General features: G+C 44.2%; 2 protein-coding genes across 3 annotated transcripts in view; both read left to right on the top strand.

Annotated features, from left to right (window-relative positions):
- The first annotated feature begins 604 nt into the window (after positions 1-604).
- TP53RK (TP53 regulating kinase) lies at positions 605-3,742 on the top strand. Its single transcript, XM_010958639.3, has 2 exons — positions 605-930; positions 3,157-3,742. The coding sequence occupies exons 1-2, from the start codon at positions 648-650 to the stop codon at positions 3,633-3,635; spliced, it is 762 nt and encodes a 253-aa protein (XP_010956941.2). The 5' UTR covers positions 605-647; the 3' UTR covers positions 3,636-3,742.
- SLC13A3 (solute carrier family 13 member 3) overlaps positions 790-20,160 on the top strand; it is a 90,720-nt gene continuing 71,349 nt past the window's right edge. The window contains exon 1 of one of the 2 annotated variants that reach the window (XM_074347360.1): positions 790-930. Coding sequence is in view for 1 of the 2 variants with exons in the window: in XM_074347359.1 (XP_074203460.1) it covers positions 13,439-13,462 (24 nt within the window). In the remaining variant the exon portion in view is untranslated. Of the gene's footprint in view, positions 931-13,344; positions 13,463-20,160 lie in introns of those variants that run through there. The other variant, XM_074347359.1, reaches the window with a different exon arrangement.

The raw sequence follows: 20,160 nt of genomic DNA, 5'->3' as shown, positions 1-20,160 counted from the left end.
CCTCCTCAGCCTCATATCCCACCACTTTCTCTGACTCTCAGTTTTTTTTTTTTTCTGTAAGATGGGTTTTCATCATTTAACCTTATTCTTCCTGAATGCACTCAGTAAACGGTAGCTATTATTATCCTAGCTCTAAAGACGATGTCGGACACATGCCACACCGGACTCCGACTAGTGTGAGCCCCTTTTGGAGGGAATTCAGGAGTCCAGGGACGATGAGTTCCCAAAAGAGAACTCCTGTGGAGTGCAACTTCCCGGGATCTAGAAAGACTCCAGAGGAAAGCCGATTCCGAACATTTTTCGCGAGAGGCAATGAAGCTTTCCGGCAATAGCCGAAGAGTTGGGAGGCGGGGCCGTCAAAGCCGACCGCGAGAGTCACCAATGGCTTCCAGAAAGAACAGAGGAGTGGGAAGAGGGGCTTATCGAGAGTTGCTGAGGGGTTAAGGAGATGGCCGAGGAGCTGGGAAGCCAGGCCACGGGCTTCAAGAAGAGCCTCAAGGTTGGGAGGCGGAACCACTTCCATAAGGCGGAAGTGTCGAGGTTCGAGTAGCCGGAGAGGTCCGAGGATTTCCGGAGCGAGCCGAAGCAGCGCCGACAGTTTCCGGAGAGAGCCGAGGAGCTCCGAGCGGTGGCGCGGAAGCTCAAAAATGGCGGCGGCGGACGCTACTGCGGCTGAGCTGAACGAAGAGCCGGCGCCCGAGGCTGAGGCACTGGCCGCGGCCCGGGAGCGGAACAGCCGCTTTTTGAGCGGCCTGGAGCTGGTGAAGCAGGGCGCCGAGGCACGCGTGTTCCGCGGCCGCTTCCAGGGCCGTGCGGCCGTGATGAAGCACCGCTTCCCCAAGGGCTACCGGCACCCGGCGCTGGAGGCGCGGCTCGGCCGGCGACGGACGGTGCAGGAGGCCCGGGCGCTGCTCCGCTGCCGCCGCGCAGGTGAGGCGGCCAGGTTTGGGGGTGTGGGGGGACCCCCGAGGCTCTGGGCCCGGGACGACGCGGGTGAGAGGCTCCCCTGCGCTGCGAGCCGCGATTTGCCTCAGTTTCTCCATTTGTACTTTCTGCGTGGCCTTACGTTAAGAAATGTCATCCTTCTATCCTTTTGATTCATTATTTTTTTAAATTGAAGTATAGCCAGTTTACAATGTTGTGTAAATTTGTGGTGTACAGTATGTTTCAGTTATCCATATACATACATATATTCGTTTTCATATTCCTTATTATTATAGGCCACCACTGGGTCCTGAATACAGTTCCCTGTGCTATATAGTATAAACTTGTTGTTTATCTATTCTGTAAGTAGTAGTATCTGCAAATTTCGAACTCCCAGTCCATCCCTGCCTACCCCCTACCCCCGTAACCGTAAGTTTGCTTTCTGTCTGAGTCTGTTTATCTTTTGCAAATAAGTTCATTTGTGTCTTTTTTTTTTTTTAAGAGTCCATATATAAGTGATATATGATATTTTTATTTCTCTTTCTGGCTTAACTTAGAATGACGATCTGTAGGGCCATCCATGCTGTTGCAAATGGCATTATTTTATTCTTTTTTATGGCTGAGTAGTATTCGTGTGTGTGTGTGTGTGTGTGTGTGTGTGTGTGTGTGTGTGTGTGTGTGTGTGTATACCACAGCTGCTTTATCTAGTCATCTGTCAGTGGACATTTAGGTTGTTTCCATGTCTTTGCTATTGTAAATAGTGCTGCTATGAACATTGGGGTGCATGTATCTTTTCATCATTCATTAGTTCTTAAGAAGCTGCTTGGCCTTGCAGCAGTGAGTGTTTGTCCTGGAGCCACTGTGCCTGGTTCAATTCCTGGCTCTGCCACTCTTGCTTAATGTGTCACTTAACTGCCCTGAGCCTCAGCTTCCCCATTGGTACCTTCGCAATTTTCCAACATTGTCTTTTCATATATTACTTTGAAGAAGCAGATGTAATTAACTTGCCCAGGAGCGAGGCTCTCTGAGTTCAAATACTGACTACCCTGCTTCATATGTAGCCTTTCAGTAAAGTTATAGAACCTCAGCCTGTTTCCTCACCTGTAAAGGGAAGTGATTGTAACAATGTCTATTTCTTAGGAATGTCGTGACCATTAGATGAGATATGTATGCCATGTATTATGTCGGAACATATGACTGATTCTAGCGCACCACAAACATTAGATTTCATTCAGTTGTTTATTTTTTCATTAAAACATGAACCATCACCATAAACCTTGTCCTCAGATGAGAAACACGCTCAGAGAGAAGTAACTTGTCCAAAGTTACAAAGCTGGTAAGCGACCCAGCCAGGCTCTTAGCTCATATCCCTCTGACTCAGAAACACTGGTTTTTCCACTCTTATATTTCATTGGTATTTTTTAGGCATCTACTGTGCTCCAAGACATTAAGTGCTGAGGGATCTGGAGGAAATTCAGTAGCGAACAAGCAGACAGGTCTATGCCCTTGCTTGGATTTAATGAAGTTATTTATGTGTTCATATTTTCTCTTTTCATCCTCTCCAGGATCTAAGTTCTATTAAGCAGGGATCATGGCTGTTTTGTTTCCTCTTGTTTCCCTACTAATTTGTGTCCAATATCTAGAAGTGTCTCAAGCGTGATTGACATTAAATAAAGATTCATTGAATCTTCACATTCAGCGAAGTCATTGAATTATTAGAAGTTTATTTTCATGTTATAGAAGCAGACATGGAGGCTAGAAAAATTAATGTGACTTTAAAGTTATACAGCTACAAGGAAGGGAGCTGGAATTTGAAGTTGTCTTTCCTGTCTGTAAAGATGAATCTCTAAACCAAAATGCCGCTTGGCCTCTTGCTGGTGTCCTTGTCAGATAGAAACTGCTCTGACTGGGCTGTGCTTATCCGTGTGGCTCTTTGTTTTGTATTTTAGGGAATAAGTATTATGACAAATGAAGTCCAGTCATAAAGGGTGGAAAGGAGGAGGGAGCTTTGGCACTGTTGACCGTAACCGTGGGGTGGTCTAAGCACAGCCCTGCAGGGGAAACTTCCAGAGGAGTTAAGTTGTGCCATTCTGCAGCGTTTCTAAATCTTTTCCCTGAAGTACACAGATTCGCACTGTAAAAAAACTGGCTCAGTCTTTGAAAATTAAGCTTACCATTAAAAAAAGGAGGAAGAAGATTCTAGTTCAGTAACTGCTTATGTCTTGGTTGCAGGGATATCTGCCCCGGTTGTCTTTTTTGTGGACTATGCTTCCAACTGTTTATTCATGGAGGAAATTGAAGGCTCAGTGACAGTTCGAGATTATATTGAATCCACCATGGAGGCTGAAAAATCTCCCCAGAGTCTCCTCGGCTTAGCCAAGACAATTGGGCAAGTTTTGGCTCGAATGCACGATGAAGACCTCATTCATGGTGATCTCACCACCTCCAACATGCTCCTGAAACCCCCCTTGGAACAGCTGAACATCGTGCTCATCGACTTTGGGCTGAGTTTCATTTCAGGACTTCCGGAAGATAAGGGAGTTGACCTGTACGTGTTAGAGAAAGCCTTCCTTAGTACCCATCCCAACACTGAGACTGTGTTTGAAGCCTTTCTGCAGAGTTACTCCGCCTCCTCCAAAAAGGCCAGGCCAGTGCTAAAAAAACTAGATGAAGTGCGCCTGAGAGGGAGAAAGAGGTCCATGGTTGGGTAGAAGAATGTGTGTGACAACTCCAGACAGTTAAGCTATTCACTTCCCAGTGAATTTGAAGGGATGCTATGAATATGAGATTCAACCTAAATAAAGGTGGTGAGATATTTGTAAGTGCTCCCTGTGATCATGCTTGATAAGTGGCATTATCGTCTGCACTCGACTGTTCTCAAGAGCTTACTGTGTACATAAGACCTGTCCTGGCAGAACTGGGTATTCAGAATAAATCTCAGACAGGCTTTCTCTGCAGTTGTGACTTGTGTACCTCAGATTCAAGGCCATGGTGTTACCAAACACTGAACCACGTACTGAGAATGTTACTCCCTTTCAGTCCTTCTGGTAAGACAAGGACAAAAAGTCTCAGCTGGTGACAGTATGTTTTTGTCAGCCCTCTAACCCAGCATTTTTTTGTTGTTGTGTTCATGACATACTCATGAAACCAATAGAGTGGGATACAACCAGCATTTTAGACAAGAAATGGAATTAGAGATTAGAAAATACCAGAGTGCATTACCTGTAGTATTGTAAGTATTGCTCTATGAAACTTGTTTCAAATGTAGATATAGATAAGGGTATGTACTAGGTTTTTATGTAAAATACATTTCGTTTTGAGGGTCATGGTGAAAAAAAAGATGAAAATGCTGCTTAACTCCAATTTCTCTTCTTTAAAAATTTTAAATTAAAAAACAGCAGGCCCATAGCTTTCAGGCAACTGAAATTTATGTAGTTTTGTATAAGACTTTTTATCTTTGTTACTCTGTTTTTATGGCTATTTTCTAATTTAGACAAGTGATTGGTGTAAAGTTCCTCTCGGGTTCTGTAGGTAAAAAAAGTAAATTCATTTATATCAAAGGCAGTTAAGTAGACTGAGCAAAAATAGTGAAGTACCTTAGGAATGGCTGAAGTTCAATAAAACCTGGTTTAAGGGAGGGTACAGGAAACTGAATTAAGATGCAAAGTGCCACGAAATACCTCACACTTAACCTTGCCCGGCCGCAGTTTCTTTTGCCAGAGAGGGTGTGTGTGTTGGGAGAGAAGAGGGTATAATAAAATGCCTTTCCTCCTTGTAAGCTCCAACTAGCAAGTCAGTATTTTGAGTGCCTTTTGTGTGCCTGGCGCTGTATTGGGTACCAGGTGCAGTGATGAGCAAGATGGACAAGCACTGCTCTTGTGGAGCGAACATTCTGGTGAGACTCAGACTGTGTCGGTTTCGTTCACTGCAGTCATCACCCTGCCTGTGGAGATACCCAGGAATGAGTGAAAACTTCCTTCCTGGGTAGTGGTGATTAGTAGAGAGGAGAACGGACATCATTGCTTCGTTACTACACATCAGGCATTGTGCCAGGAGTTTCCACACTGGATCTTAAATGACACTAAGTTTGATATTGTCCCCATGTGATAGATGGAGAAATGGGCTCAAAAAGGGGGAACTTGTCCAAGATGTCTCAGGTAGCAAGGGGGTACTTTTCCCTGTCTCCAAAGCCCATAGACTTTCCACTGATCCTTTAAGAAATGAGATGCTGGGTATGACATGTCTTTACATAATTAGAATGTTTTGGCATTACAGTACATTATTTTCAAAGAATTCCAAGCCCACAGGATCTGACCACATTTTTTTCAATGAATATTCTCAACATGACTGAGGGCTCATTCCTCATGTCCTATAAAGCTAATAAGACTAATATCTACCTCTCGGGGAGAATGGTGTCTGCGGGCATTAAGTCAACAGGTACCCAGCGCTGCCTGTGTGCCAGGCACTGGAGATACAGAGGGGAAATGAAGTACCTAAGAGAGTGTCAGACAGTGATGAGGGCTGTAAAGGATGCTGAGAGCCTGAGTGCCCTTGAGAAGAGGGGAAGGGAGGAGTGTTCAGAGAAAGCCTCTGATAAGGTGACATTGGAACTAAGACTAAAAAGGAGAACCAGGAAATGGGGGAAGGCGCATCATGTACAAAGTGGGTAAAGGAGGAACACCTCTGAGGGACAGTGAGGCTGGTGTGGCTGGTTGACAGCAAGGAGGGGGAGCAGGAAATGAGATGGGAAAGGTGGGTAAGCGTCAGATCACACGGGGCCTTGTAACAAGCTTGGGTTTTATTCTTAATGCAACTCAGGATGCTTTAAACAAGGAGACGTCTGGTTTATGTTGTGAAAGGATTACACTGGTAGGAAAAGGACTATAAGGGGCCAGGGTGGAGGCAAGAAACAAGGGAGAAGTTTGAACCTGGATGATGGTAGCCTGAGGTGGAAGTGTTGGCTAGCATCCTGCAAACCAAGTGGCACCCACTGGTCCGTGTGACATGGCAGCCGGGGCCGTGCGGGTAGCAGCTACAGTAGGGAAGCAAAAATGATCTCTGCATGTATTGAGGGGGAGAGGAGAGACTGCAGACTGGAGAGGCTTCATATGTGTTCCCAGGAGGAGTATTTGTCTTCCTATTCAGCCTGTGACCCAGGCTGGGAAATCAGGATTGACAAGCTTTCCCAGGTGAGCAGTGGATTCCTTTCCCAGGTCACTGTCTCACAGAGAGCTAAGGAGCCCTCCACGTCCACGTGGGGACAGCCTGTGCTTTGCATTGAGCCAAAGGCACTAGCAGTAATGTGCGATTCCCACTGGAACCCTCCAGGATGGGACTTATGTCCCCCATATTACAGATGAGGAAATACTCTCAACAATGCAAAGCATCACATCTTAGGGTCACAATAAGTGACAGAGCTGGGATTCAAACCAGCATTTTTAACAGCAGTTAACTTTATTGAGCAGTTTCTAAGTTCTTTGCATGCATTGACCCATCTTACAGAGGAGACAACTGAGGCACAGAGAAATTCAGTCTTGCCCAAGATCACACCACTAATGAATGGTAGAGCCAGGGGAATGTGATGCAACACTGAAAAGGACACAGGTCCATATCTCCTGGAACATTTAAAAGAACTCTTGTGGCCAGTCCACAGGCCACAGAATGGAGTTCCCCGAGTCTGGCCTAGTGAGTGCTCCATATGGGCATGTGCTTCTCGTTAAACGAGACAAGCCAGCCGATGGGGTGTGGGAACACCTGTGTTAGTGAAGCAAGAGAGGTACAACCTTTGCTGTAACTGAGGAAGTCAACCTGAATCATGATCCTGCCTCCAATACAGTTTTATTTACAAAAACAGGTAGCTGGCTTGAGGGCCATAGTTTGCTAGTTTGATTTTTTTTTTTTTTAATATTGCATTAAAATATTTGTCTCAGTTACAGAATTTTAGGGCCGACCTTGAGTTTGTTCCCTAGGCAAATGCTTCTCTTGCCCCGCCCAAGTCCTAACCGTCTGTCACTGACTGACAGAGCCCCTGACTGTGAGCACCCACGTCCTTACAGAGGCCTGCCCCAGCCCTCTTTTTGGGAACTGAGAATTTCCTCTTGTGCCCTGAATTCAGGGCCCCACAACTCTATGAGGGCTGAATTCTCCTTTCCCCAATCCAGTGGAGTGGCTCTCCTTTGCCAGCAGAGGTCGCAAGTTACCCTCATTCTCGGTGGAAAGAAGTTAAAAAGAAACTTCCTCCCCTTTCAGTCCTCTCCTCCGCTTCCTCCTCTCCTACCCCTTCTTTGTTCGCCTTCCTCGCTTTTCTTTCTGTCTTCCTCTCTCCCTCCCTCCCTCCCTCGAACTTGTTCATTTATTCACTCAGCACCTTAGCTGAGCATCCAGACGTGGTGGGCTCCGTGCTCATCACTCGGGATCCTAGTGAGCGGGACAGGCCAGCCATGGGGACAGCTAGTTCCCTTCTGTCTTGATTTTGTCATCTGTTCTCACTTCTTCACTCACTCACGAGGCATTTACTGAGCACGTTGGCTGTGTCTGGCTCTGTGCCGGAACCTGAAGGAGCTATAGTGATGAGGAAGTTCCCACCACCACCCTGGAGTGCCCCCAGCCTCTCCCAGTACTGCTGCAGTCAATGATTTCCCCACTGCTCCCCCTGCTTCTGCCCTGGTCCCCTAAGTTCTTCCTCACTCAGCAGCCAGACACCCTTTTAAAGCCAGAGTATGCCACTTCCCTCTTACAAGTTTGATGGCTTCCATCCCATGTCTCCTTGCTCACCAGCTGCATGGCTTGGGACCCCCTCACTGCCCTCTCTGAGCCTCAGTGTCCCCATCTGTAAAAGGGACTAACAGTGGTGTCTACCACATGGAGCTGCTGGGAGCACAGTCGTGGGTAAGAATCCCCAGGAAGCAGACTCTGCGATGCAGTTTAGTGTGGAGGGTGTTTACTGAGGCCTCCATATAAGGGAATGGAAGGAAGTATGGGAGGGCAGAGGGAGAAGTGGGGCTGTGAGGCAGACCCAAAACAGCCCTGGCCCCACCGAGGCTCTGCAGCTACAGTGGTCCTGCAGAGATGTCCCAGGGTGCACCGAGATGTCCAGGCTTTCATAACCCCACGTCACCCAGACATGGGCGGGCCACCCTGGAAGGAATTGAGCTTGCATGAGGCTACTCTGAAGGGGAGGCAGATGGAGGCTGCCTGCTGACCACACCTGCACCTGGGGCTTCCTTCAAGAGGAACCAGGTCAGACATCAACACCCCCTCAACAAGCATTAATGAAATCAGTGCTTGGCACATTGTAACAATTAGCTGTTGTTATTAGATAATTTATATTGCTACTATTTTTAGAGACCAACAAACTGGCCGTTATAATACAACATCATTTGTGCATATTGTCTGGCCCCAACCCTAATGTGTCTGAATCAGAAGGGCTGGGACTGGGCTGAGACTGTGCGTTTAGAGCAAGTTCCCCGATGATCTGAGACCACAGCCTGAAGGAAAATCAGGAAATGGATGCCAGGAGGGCAGAAACAATAGTTATTTGCTCTACCCATTTCACAGATGAGGAAGCTGAGGCTCACAGAGGCTAAGCACTTTGCCCAGAGTCATTAGCCTGTAAATGGTAGAGGTAGTGCCAGGCATTGTCTGTTGGCTACCAAAAGCCACTCCCCTTATTCCTTTTGGACAGAGCCTTGATTGTCCAGGTGTTTATTAGGTGCAGATGGCTTCATCTCGGGAAGCTCAGATTGGTCCCTGGTAGAGGGGTGGGCATGTGGCCTTTTTCTGGCCAATAAGACATAAGAGAAAATCTGCAAAGTTTGCTTTGGGGGAAGATTTTACTTCTTACAGAAGGTGAGAGGGGTGTGAGAATTCTCTCTAAGCTATGACTGAAACACACCCCCATCACCAGTTCCTGCCTTTAAATGCAGTGGTGATAAGCAGAGGTTCAGCAGCTATCCTGAGACCACAAGGCCACCCTTGAAGAATCAATGAGATGATGGAGTGGAGAGGTGGGCAGAGTATGCCTGTCTTTAGTGACATCAGACCCCCAAGCTCTTTTCCTTGACTTATACGTGCATAGGTAAACATCTTTAAAGCTGGAACTGCAGTTGATCACGTTTCCTATCATTTGAAGCCAAAAACATTCCTAACCAAAACGGTTGCAGAGCCCAGTCCTCCAAAGCCATGCTTGTTGCATGGCATCTTGTTCCTCTCTGGGTCAGGCTGGGGCACATGGGGCAGTGCAGGCCTCTCTGTTTAAGTCAAAGTGAGGGAGTAAGGACAGGCAGGCTCCAGCGCCTTCTTTCCAGGGACCACAAGGCAAGACCACTGGACTGAGATTCAGCCTATTCAAGGCCTGGCTAATCTCTGCCACCAACTTCCTCTTTGAATTTGGGAAGAATCCCAGACTGCTCTGGGCCTCAGTTTCCCCGTCTGTCAAATGAAGGATCTGGTCTGGATCAGACTGGTGGACATTTTTGTTGGGCCCATTGTAGCGTTTGTTTTTTGGTTGCCAGTGGAAAACGATTGGGATGGTTTCATATAAACACCCAGATATCTGGCTTCTCTCGAAACGTTGTCAGGAGACCCAGCCACCCTGGACCCCCGTTCCAACACCTCCCCTTTTAGAGGGGGGCTTGTTCTTGCCAGTTCACCCCAACCCCCACCTTCTCCTGTTGCCCCTTGACCGCGGCCAGCTGCCAGTCACCATTTACCATCATGCTTGTCTTGCTTTTCTTCCCATTATGGAGTTAATAAGAGAGTGAAATATTTCTTACTCTCAGACCTTTTCACCCTTATGCTACTTGTCCCTGTAGACATTTGAATTTGCAATCCCCAGATAAGATGGTCTGTATCTTTTCCAGGGGTCACACAAGTATGTCAAAGTGCAGCCTGTTCAAAAACAAACTCCTGGTTCCAGCCCTTGGTCTCTGCTCTCACCCAGCTTCTCCTCATAGGAAATGACTCCCCTTGACTCCTCTCTTTCACCCCCACGCCCCGACCCAACCTAGCAGCAAATCCTGCTGGCTTTACTCTTGAGATACAATCAGGAAGCTGGAACAATGGCTACCCTTGGGGGAGGGGTAGAGACGTGGAACAGGGTTCTGGGGGCTTCTGGGAGGAGGGGTAAGTTCTATTTCTCAAGCTTGGTGCTGGTTACATGGGTGGATTTGGTTGTAAAACTTCATCCAACTGCATGCACGTTTATGACAAGTGTACCTTTCTGTATGTCTGTTACACGTCAACAAAGAGCTTATGAATATAGGATCAGAACCTACCACTTGGTACCCCTCACAGCTATTCTTCTGGCTTAGACCATGTGATCTTTTGCTTGAACCATTCCAGCTGTCCCCTCCCCAAATTCCCTGCTTCTGCCTCATCCCCCACATTCTGTTTTCCACACAGCGGCCTGGGAAATCCTATTCCGGCTCAGTTCAGGTCATCTCATTCCTCTGTTCAAAACACTCCAGTGTTTCCACCTCCCTTGGGGCAAAGAACCATCTGCCCCCACCCTAACACTCTTACCTTTCTGACCACCTCTTCTCGCTTAGGGTCAGCCACATGGTTCTTCCAGCAGGTGGTCATGTTTCTGTCTCAGGGCCTTTGCACTTGCTGTTCCCTTTGCCTGCCACACTTCCTCATACATCTTTACATGGCCACCTCCTTTGCTTCCTTCCAATGTCTGCCAAACAGCACCTTGTCTTCCAGGAGCACCCTGTGTAGAAGGTAACACCCCTGCCCAGCCCTCCCCACCCGCCTCCCCAGCTTTGTATCCTTCCCATTCACGAGCACCTGCTATCAGTTATATTCACTTGCTCCTTTGCTTCTTGTCTGGTCTGTGGGCAGAGGGCAGTGTTTGCTCTGTCACTCCAGCCCTGGTTTCTGTATTGGTGCCTGGAAGCTAGTGGGTGCTCTGTAAACATTTATTGAGTTGAATTCCCTCATGCAAGCCCAGCCTGCTTGTTGAAAACCAAGAAGCCACATGAGCCTTCCTCCCACTATGCCAAACACACACACACACACCACCACCACCACCACCTACCCACAGTCTTCCCTGCTGGAGGCAAAGCTGAGTAGGGTCCTGGCCTGGAGCTTGGAACAAAAAACAGTCAGAACCCTGGGGGTTTGGTGCCGATCAAAGGCCTCCTGGTGTTTGTAAACCTGCGCTCTCTGCCCGGGATAGAGGGGGTTAGGGGAAGGCCCAGAATCCAGAGTTATTGCAGCTCCAGGCCAGGGGAGTCCAGGGCCTGCCCTACTCCCTGTGGTGAGGAAAGGCCCTGCAAGGCCAAGCTGCTTGACCCCTGCCTCCAGGGCATCTCAAGGGGTGACTTATCCCAACCCCAGCCTGAGCCCCACCTGCTGGGACTCGCTTCAAAGCCAGTGTTGCTCTTGGAGCTGCCCAGGCCTCAACCAAAATGTCACACTGAAAGATGCTGACCGTGGTGTGGGGCTCAGTGAGGGGCTGGGGGGAGGCACCGAGAGTCCCTTCTGTGCAGGCCAAGTGGAAAGCTGGTGCCAGCATGCCCCTCATACTCCCTCTCCGCTCACTGCTTTATTTTTCATCGTAGCACTGAGTGCCATGTGACGTGCTGTACATTTAACTTGTGCCTCTCGTTATTAGCGCTACCAAAATGAAAGCAGAGACTTCTGTTTCATTTGATTGCTGCCATAGTTTCAACCCCTAGAATGATGCCTGGTACCTAGGACGTGCTCAATTCATACTTGTTGAGGGCATGATATGCACGATTTTGGTCGATGTTCGTAAGAATAAAATACAATGATTTAAAGCATGTTCGATTCTTCAGTAATTATTGAACCCCTGCTATGTCCCAGGGGCTGTGCAGGGTACAGGTTGGACTCCTGCTTCTCATGGAGCTCCATCTAGTAAGGAATAATTTCAAATGGTGAATCATGCTGTGAAGGAAAGAGCTCTGGGGATTTTGAACAGAGTGAGTGTTGTAGAGTTGAGGAAGTCTGCATTTTATTAGATTAGGTAGTCGTGGAGGCCCCTCTGAGGAGGCAGCGTTTGACTTGAGACCTGAGTGAGAAGAAGCTGGCCACTGTGAAGTGATGTTGGGGAAGGAGGGAGAAAGAGAGATGAAGTCAGAGGGAGCAGTCAGTGCAAAGAACTTGGTATGTTCAAGGAGCAGGAAGAAGGTCACAAAGAGGGTGGCACCCAATGGTTGAGGGGAAGGCAGGTAGGACATGCGGTTGAAGTACTAGGTAGGACTCAAATCATTCATGCAAGTGCCCAGCACAGTGCTGGGCACATAGCAAACCCTTAATAACTGGACTGATGACTATATTCAATCTGTGTCTCTATCTATATACATGCACACTTCACAGAGATTGTTATTTGCCTATTAAAAAGAGGGGTAGCGATGTGTATCACTGGAGTTTCAGCTCTATCATGCACTGGCTGTGGGACCTGGGACAAATGTCTTTGTCTGTCTGAGACGTAATTTCCTCATCTGTCCAATGGGCATGCCAATGGGAATGAAAATAAATGGTATTCATACCATCCATTGACTGTGGAAGTTCTTTAAGAATTACCTCCCACACTCTAATTCCTTTTCAGTGTAAAGGGGGAGGAAACAAAGACAGGGAGATAATGGGTCCAGCCTTGGAGCCACCTTTCCCCCTGTCACATTCTAAGTCATCCAGCTAGAGGCCTCATGTCTTGCAGACAGACTTTTCTTCCCATAAGAAGCTCTTCTCCAGATGAGAGAAGTAGTAGTGGTGGTAACAGTTACCTATCGCTGTGACAAATTGCTCCAAAACGTAATGGCATAAAACAACCATTTGTTATGCTTGTGGATTATGGGGGTCAGAAATTTAGACAGGGCAACACAGGGATGTCTTTGACCTTCCGTGTCTGGAGCCTCAGCTGAAAGACTCAAAGGCAAGGGATTGGAATCATCTGAAGGCTCATTCACTCAAATGCTAGTTAGTTATCGCTGGCGGCTTGTTGGGAATCTTGGTTTCTCTCTGTGTGCTTTTTCTTCCTGGTGGAGTTTGAACTTCAAATATGGCAGTTGGGTTTCAAGGTGAGAGTCCCAAGAGTAAGGGAACCAGGCAGAAGCCGTAGCCTCTTTATGGCTTAACCTTGGAAATCACAGCGCATCCATTCTGCCATCTTCTGTTGGTTGGTGCATCACAAGCCCCCATCCACTTTGAAAAGGCAGGGACATAGGGCTCCAACTCTCAGTGGGAAGAAGGTTAATTGCATTGTAAGAGGAACATGGGACACACATATAAGATGGACGATACATACTGGTGCTCTCCTTGGAAAATAAAATCTGCCACAAGCAGAATAATAATTAATTGTTGAACACTTACTGTGTGCAAGTATCATGCTACATCCTCGCCTGTTCATTCTCCCAACGTCCCTGAGTTAACATTCAATTCTTCTTCTCATTTCAGATAAGGAAACTGAGGCCCAATGGAATTAAATGTCTTGCTCAGGGTTGCTTAACAAACGAGTGGAACAGCCAGAATTTGAATGTAGCTTTGTCTGATGCAGGGCCACAGACTCAATAAGGTAATGAAATGGATTTAAGGATTACATAAGTTAATATATGTAAAGTGTTGCAAATAGTGCCCGGCACATAGTAAGTGCAGTATATGTGCTTGCTATTATTAATGTTATTATTATTATTATTACATTTGAGCCACCAGATTGAAACCTCTGCTCTAATAGAAGATCTTTGTACTCTTAATCTTTTAGCTGATTCCAGAACAAGGGAGCCAGTCCGGGGCGCTGGGTACAGTGTATCCTGGTCCTAGCTGCCTCCACTCGGGCTTTGGGGAATGGACCTGAGTTTCTGTGACGTTAGCTGGTCCAAATCCCCAGGAATAGTTTTCCCCATCCTCCCACACCCAGGCCCCAAATGTCCAAAGTGCTCCCTTGCAGGGCCTCGCCATCCATCCAAGGCTGTCTGATGCTAACTAACCTGGCTAGAACCTTTGATGAAATTGACTGTTGGGCTGGCTCAAGGTCAGGTCCCCAACCGGGAAAGTTTCATCACAGCCTGCAAAGGGTCCATTGGGAAATAACTGGCCCTAGGGGTTTATGGGAAACATAGCAGGATGACCTGGATAGGAAGTGAGTACTGCACCTCTTTCTGGCCCTTTCTCTTGCCATCTCTTGGCTTCCCAAATTTCAGATCTTTGCATCCAAGTTTTGGAATTTTGCCATAACCATACATTCTCAGCACTAGGAGTTACTTAGTATTTTTCATTGAGTCTTTTCACACTGTAAACATCAATAGATTTAACTTAAAAGGAGGATTGTTTTAAAATCACGGGCTTTAGTTAAGAAAAAGGAAATCACTTGCCCTAAGTCAATAGTAATTATAAGAATAAATAAAATTAAAATAAACCACTGCTGTCCAATTGCAGCAAAATGTCGAGTCTCTGGCCCTAAAGTCTTCTCTGGGTTTTACAAAGGGAGTTACCAAGTGATGAGGTGTTAAAGGGCTACTAACACCCAACTGAGACTCTCTCCATGTTGTAACGAAGAGTTAAAGAAAATTGACACAGGGAATAGCTTTCACTCTCTGGGATTAAATGTTACTTAAATGCCATATAGTACAACATAAACTTATCTGTGTTTCCTCATGGCTGTTCCTCTCACATATTGAGAAATATTCCACCATCTCATTCATTACCAACAACAGCTTCTTTCTCTTCTTCTCTTGGAGATTTGAAGACATGTCCACACAAAATTTGCACACAGATGTTCATAGCAGCGTTATTCATAATAGCCAAAAAGTGAAAACAACTCAAATGTCCATCAAGTGATGAATGGATAAATAAAATGCAGTATATTCATACAGTGGAACATTATTTGGCCATAAAGAGGAGCGAAGTAGTGATGCATGCTACAACATGAGTAAACCTTGAACAAAATGATGCTAAGTGAAAGAAGCCAGACACAAAGAACCACATATTGTATGAGTCCATTTATATGAAATGCCCAGAATAGGCGAATCTATAGAGACAAAAGGTAGATCCGTGGTTATCTAGGGCTTTGGAGGTTGGAGGGAGATTGAGAGTGACTGTTAATAGGTGTGGGGTTCATTTTTAGGCTGATGAAAAATTTCTAAAATCTATTGTAGTAATGGCTACAGAACTTTGTAAGTGTATCAAAAACTACTGACCTGTTCACTTTAAATGGATGAATTGTGTGCTATGTAAATTATATCTCAGTCAATCTGTTATTGAAATAATGACAGCAGAATCCATCACTCTGCTTCAGTCCCTGCAATGGCTGCTCTCATCATTCAGAGTCCTCATTCAGCGTTTCAAGATCCTTTGCTGGCTAGTCGCTGGCTGGCCTTCTGATCGCACCTCTGCTCCCCAGTCCCTTGACGACTCTAAGCCACGTCTTGCTTGCTTCTGGCTCAGAGCCATTGCACTTGGCTTTTCCTTCCCCTTGGAATGCTTCCTTCTCATACCCAGGGGGTCCACTCGCTCACTGTCCTTGGGTCTCTGCTTAATATAGGGTACCTGCTCGCCTGATCATCCAGGGCTTCCCTGACCACCTTATCTGAAATGGTCCCCCCACCCCATCACGCTCTGTCTCCCTCTTCTGCTTCATTTTCCTCCATAGTACTTGTCATCTTCTCATCTTTATACTAAATTTTATTCATTTGTTTATTATTTGTTTCCTCCAACTCCACCCCCGCCCCCAATCAAACGTAAGTTCCATGAAGGCAGAGGTGTTCATCTGTTGGTCTTATCCATTATTGTATTTGTAGTCTGGTATATAATTGCCATGCAGTCAATATTTATTGAATAAAAGGAATGATGAAAGGTATGTATGATTAACCCCAAGTATACTTATGAGGAAAAACCAAGGCTGGTGTTCAAATATGAATTTAGTAAACATTGGTAAAGTATCGACCACAGACCATGCCTGGGCCCTGGAGATGTGAAGTGGCAAAATTCAGTAGAAGTCGGGAGGGCCCTGAGAATCGGACTGAAGTCTCTAGTTGTGAAGTGCCAGAAGCCGACCCAGATTTTGAATCAGGGAAATGATTCCGCCAGAATCTGACAAAAGGTGGACTAGATTCTAGGGGTGCGAGGAGTTAGAAAGCAGTGGAGTTGTTCCAAAAGTGGTTCTCACCCCCAGCTGCGTATTAGAATCTGCTGGGAGCTCTTAAAGATTCTGGTATTCAGGCCACATCCCAGACAATTAAATCAGACTCTCTAAGCGTGGGGCCTGGGCATCAGCATGTTTAAAGCTTCCCAACCGAGGTTGAGAACCACTGTGTTAGCTGGTTAGAGGAGTGTGGGTGGCCCTTGTTAGCTGATGCTACTGAGTACTGGGAGGCAGCTTTTTGAGTGAAGATGCTCTAATTGTTGACAACTCTAATAACTTACGAGGGGATTTGGTGCTATTTTACTTTGTTTCATGTTCAGTGTAAAAGTCATATGTCTCATATCTAGTGAACATATCTAATAAAACATATACTGTGAGCCATTACTATGTAGTGATTAGGCATGTGGACTCTGAGGCTAGACTACTGGGATTTGAATCCTTCCCCCTTAATAGCTGTGTGTCCTTGGATAAGTTACTCAAGCTCTCTGTACCTCAGTTTCCTCCTCTGCAAAATAGGAGCATATTAGGATCCACTTCATAAGGTCATTTTCATGTTCAATGAGTCAGATCATATAAAGCTCTTAGAACGGGGCCTGGCACAGAGTAAGCACCCAGTGAAATACTGGCTATTATTATTCATTAATAAATAAGATAGAAAACCAACATTCCTTGAGCATTTGACATAGATCACTAGCTTCATTAAATTCCCTTGAACAATATAAACTGCAATTATAAATTTTAGTAAAGGTGATTTTTTTGAATGGTTCAAGCATGTTAAACAGCAGACCAAGTATACACAAATTCATTGTGGATTAAACTTCTGAATACTCTTACACCAGAATCAGCCACAGAAGTATAGACCCCATCGAACTTACTTTATTTCTCATTTACATTTTTAGAAAATCGTAGTTAAAAAAAAATAATAGATATAACAATAGAAACTACGTAATCTGAACATCAGAGAAAAAATAGGCTGAAAAAATGAACAGATCCTCAGGAATCTGTGTATAATCCATTATAACAAATAGTCTAACATTTGTGTCATTGGGATTCTGGAAAGAGAGGAAAAAGAGGAAGGAGCATAAAGTATTCAAAGAAATAATGGCTGAAAACATCTCAAATTTGGCAACAGAATAAACCTATAGACTCAGAACGCTGAGTTAACTCCAAACAAGATAACTAAAAGAAACGCACACCAAGGCATCTCATAGGCAAACTTCTGAAAACTGAAGACAAAGAAAAACACCTTGAAAGCAGTGAGAGAGAAATGATGTGCTACCTCTGGAGGAAAAACAATTCAAATGGCAGTGGATTTCTCACCAAAATTCATGAAGTCCAGAAAAAAGTGACATATCTTTCAATTGCTGAAAGAAAAGAACTGTCAACTCAGAATCTATATTCAGAAAATATCCTTTAGGAATAAAGGGGAAATCAAGACCTTCTCAGATTAAGAAAAACCAAGAAAATTTATTGCCGTTGGACCTACTCTAAAAGAATAACTAAAGGAAGCTCTCTAAATAGAAAGGAAATAATAAACAAAGCAATATTGGAATATCAGGAATGTCAAACAAAAATATAGGTAAATGCAATAAGCTCTTTTTCTTCTTGGCTTTTCTAAATTATGTTTAATAGTTGAGGCAAAAATTATAACATTGTCTGATGTGGTTCTAAATGTCTGAGGAGGAAATATAAGGCAATAATATTATAACAAGATAAAGTAAAGGGGCATAAGAGGAGATAAGGTTTCTACATTTTACTGGAATTTGTACGAGTAGACTGTGCTAAATTATGTACCTGCAGTGTAATACCTAGAGAAAGCAATAAAAACTCCATACTAATAAATGTACTTAATCACAACATAAAAATAAAAATGGAACCCATGAAGGCAGGAAAAAGAAAACAGAGAAATAAGAGAGATGGGAGTAGAGTCAGAGAGATAGATAAAGAGGAAACTTTTCCAAGTGACTGTGGAACATATAGATAGTTATGCTGGCCATACTACAAACCTCAACAGAGATAAAAGATTTTAAATCATACAGGGTTCTGGTTATGTGACCATAGTGGAATCAAGTTAGAAATCAGTAAGAGAAATACATTAGGAAAATCTCTGAACACTTAGAAACTAAACAACTCACTCCTAAGTAATCCATGGGTCAGAGAAGAAGTCTCAATAAAGAATACATTGAACTGAATGATAATGAAAATACACCATATAAAATTTGTGGGACAGGGCTCACCAGTGCAGAGATGGGGAAATTTTTATCATTAAATGTGTACACTAGAAGAGAGGAGAAAAAAATCTCAAGTCAATAATCTAAGCTGCCACCTCAATGTCTGAGAAAAAGAGTGAGTGGAAGGATGGGGGAGATACCAGGAATCAATGAAATTGAAAGCAGAAAAACTACTTTTAAGAATTGGTTCTTTGAAAAGAAGATTAAATTTAAAAATCTGTAGTAAGATTGACAAAGAAAAAGAAAAGATGTAAGATACCAAATGAATGCATCAGGAATGGATGATTGAATCAGTGATACCACTATAGAGTCAGCAGACATCAAAAGAGAATATTGTAAGCTCTACACACAGAAATTTGACAATTTAGATGAAACAAACTCCTCAAAAAATGCAGACTACCACAATGCCCTCGAAATGAAGTAGATAATTCAGATAGCCCTCTGTTAAGAAAACTGAATTAAAAACCTTCCAAAAAAGAAATCTTCAGACAGATGGTTTCACTGGAAAATACTTCCAAACACGTAAACCAGAATTAACGCCAATTGCATACAATCCTCTTCTAGAAACAGAAGAGAAGGGAACAGTTCTCAGTTCGTTTAGGTGGCTAGTGTTATCCAGATACCAAAACCAGACAAAGGTAATTTTAAAAAAAGAAAAACTACAGGCAATATCCTTTGTGATTATAGATGTAAAATCCTTAATAAAATATTATCAAATAGAATTTAACAAAATGTAAGAATATTTGCTGCATCATTTGCAAATATTTTCTCCCAGTCCATGGGTTGTCTTTTTGCTTTGTTTATGGCTTCCTTGCTGTGCAAAAGCTTGTAAGATTGATTAGGTCCCATTTGTTTATTTTTGCTTTTATTTCTTTTGCCTTTGGAGACTAACTAACCTAAGAAAACATTGCTACAATTTATGTCAGAGAATGTTTTGCCTTTATGTTTTCTTCTAGGAGATTTATAGTGTCTTGTCTTACATTTGTCTTTAAGCCTTGTACCTTATATAAAAATTAACTCATGGACTTAAATATAAAACATAACTATAAACTGTCAAACTTCTAGAAAAAATGCAAAAAAACTTCAGGATCTAGAGCTATGCAAATTGCTTGACACCAGAAACATGGTCCAAAAAAGGGAAAATTTGATATATTTGACTCCCCGAAATTACAAATGTTTGTTCTGTGAATGGTCTGTTAAGAGGATGAAAAGCCAAGCTATAGACTGGGAGAAACTTTTTGCAAACAACGTGTCTGGTAAAGGGCTGTTATCTAGAATATATAAAATACTCTCAAAACTCAGCAGCAGAAAACAAACAGTCCAATTAGAAAATGGACAAATGATAAGAAGAGATTAATTTCCCCCAAAGAGTATATACAGATGTCATATAATCACATGAAAAGATGTTAAACATCATTAACCATTAGGAAAATATGAATTAAAACCACAATGAGGGCTCACCAAGAAGAAAAGAGAGAGGACCAAAATAAACAAAGTAAGAAATGAGAGAGAAGAAATCATACCACAGAAATACAAAAACCCATAAGAGAATACTATGACCATTTATATGCCAGCAAATTAGACAAGCTGGAAGAAATGGACGTTTCTAGAAACATACACCCTACCAAAACTGAATCAAGAAAAAATAGATAATTTGAACAGACCAGTCACTAGAAGTGAAATCAAATCTGTAATAATTATAATTTTAAAACCTTCCTGCAACCGGAAGTCCAGGATCGGATGGCTTCACTGGGAAATTCTGCCAAACATGAAAAACTTATACTGATCCATCTCAAACTATTCCAAAAGATTGAAAAGGAGAGAACACCCCCAGAGTCATTCTGTGAAGCCACCATCACCCTGATACCAAAACCAGACAAAGACACTACCAAGAAGGAAAAT

The sequence above is a fragment of the Camelus bactrianus genome, chromosome 19 (genome assembly GCF_048773025.1).
Source record: "Camelus bactrianus isolate YW-2024 breed Bactrian camel chromosome 19, ASM4877302v1, whole genome shotgun sequence".
Classification (NCBI taxonomy): domain Eukaryota; kingdom Metazoa; phylum Chordata; class Mammalia; order Artiodactyla; family Camelidae; genus Camelus; species Camelus bactrianus.
The sequence above is the reverse complement of the archived record's forward strand: the minus strand, read 5'-3'. Positions and strand labels throughout refer to the sequence as shown.

Excerpts from the sequence above, each read along its gene's own strand:
- TP53RK (XM_010958639.3), top strand. The coding sequence starts at position 648 with ATGGCGGCGGCGGACGCTACTGCGGCTGAGCTGAACGAAGAGCCGGCG. Across the intron at positions 931-3,156 it reads GCTCCGCTGCCGCCGCGCAG|GGATATCTGCCCCGGTTGTC; the intron begins GTGAGGCGGCCA and ends TCTTGGTTGCAG.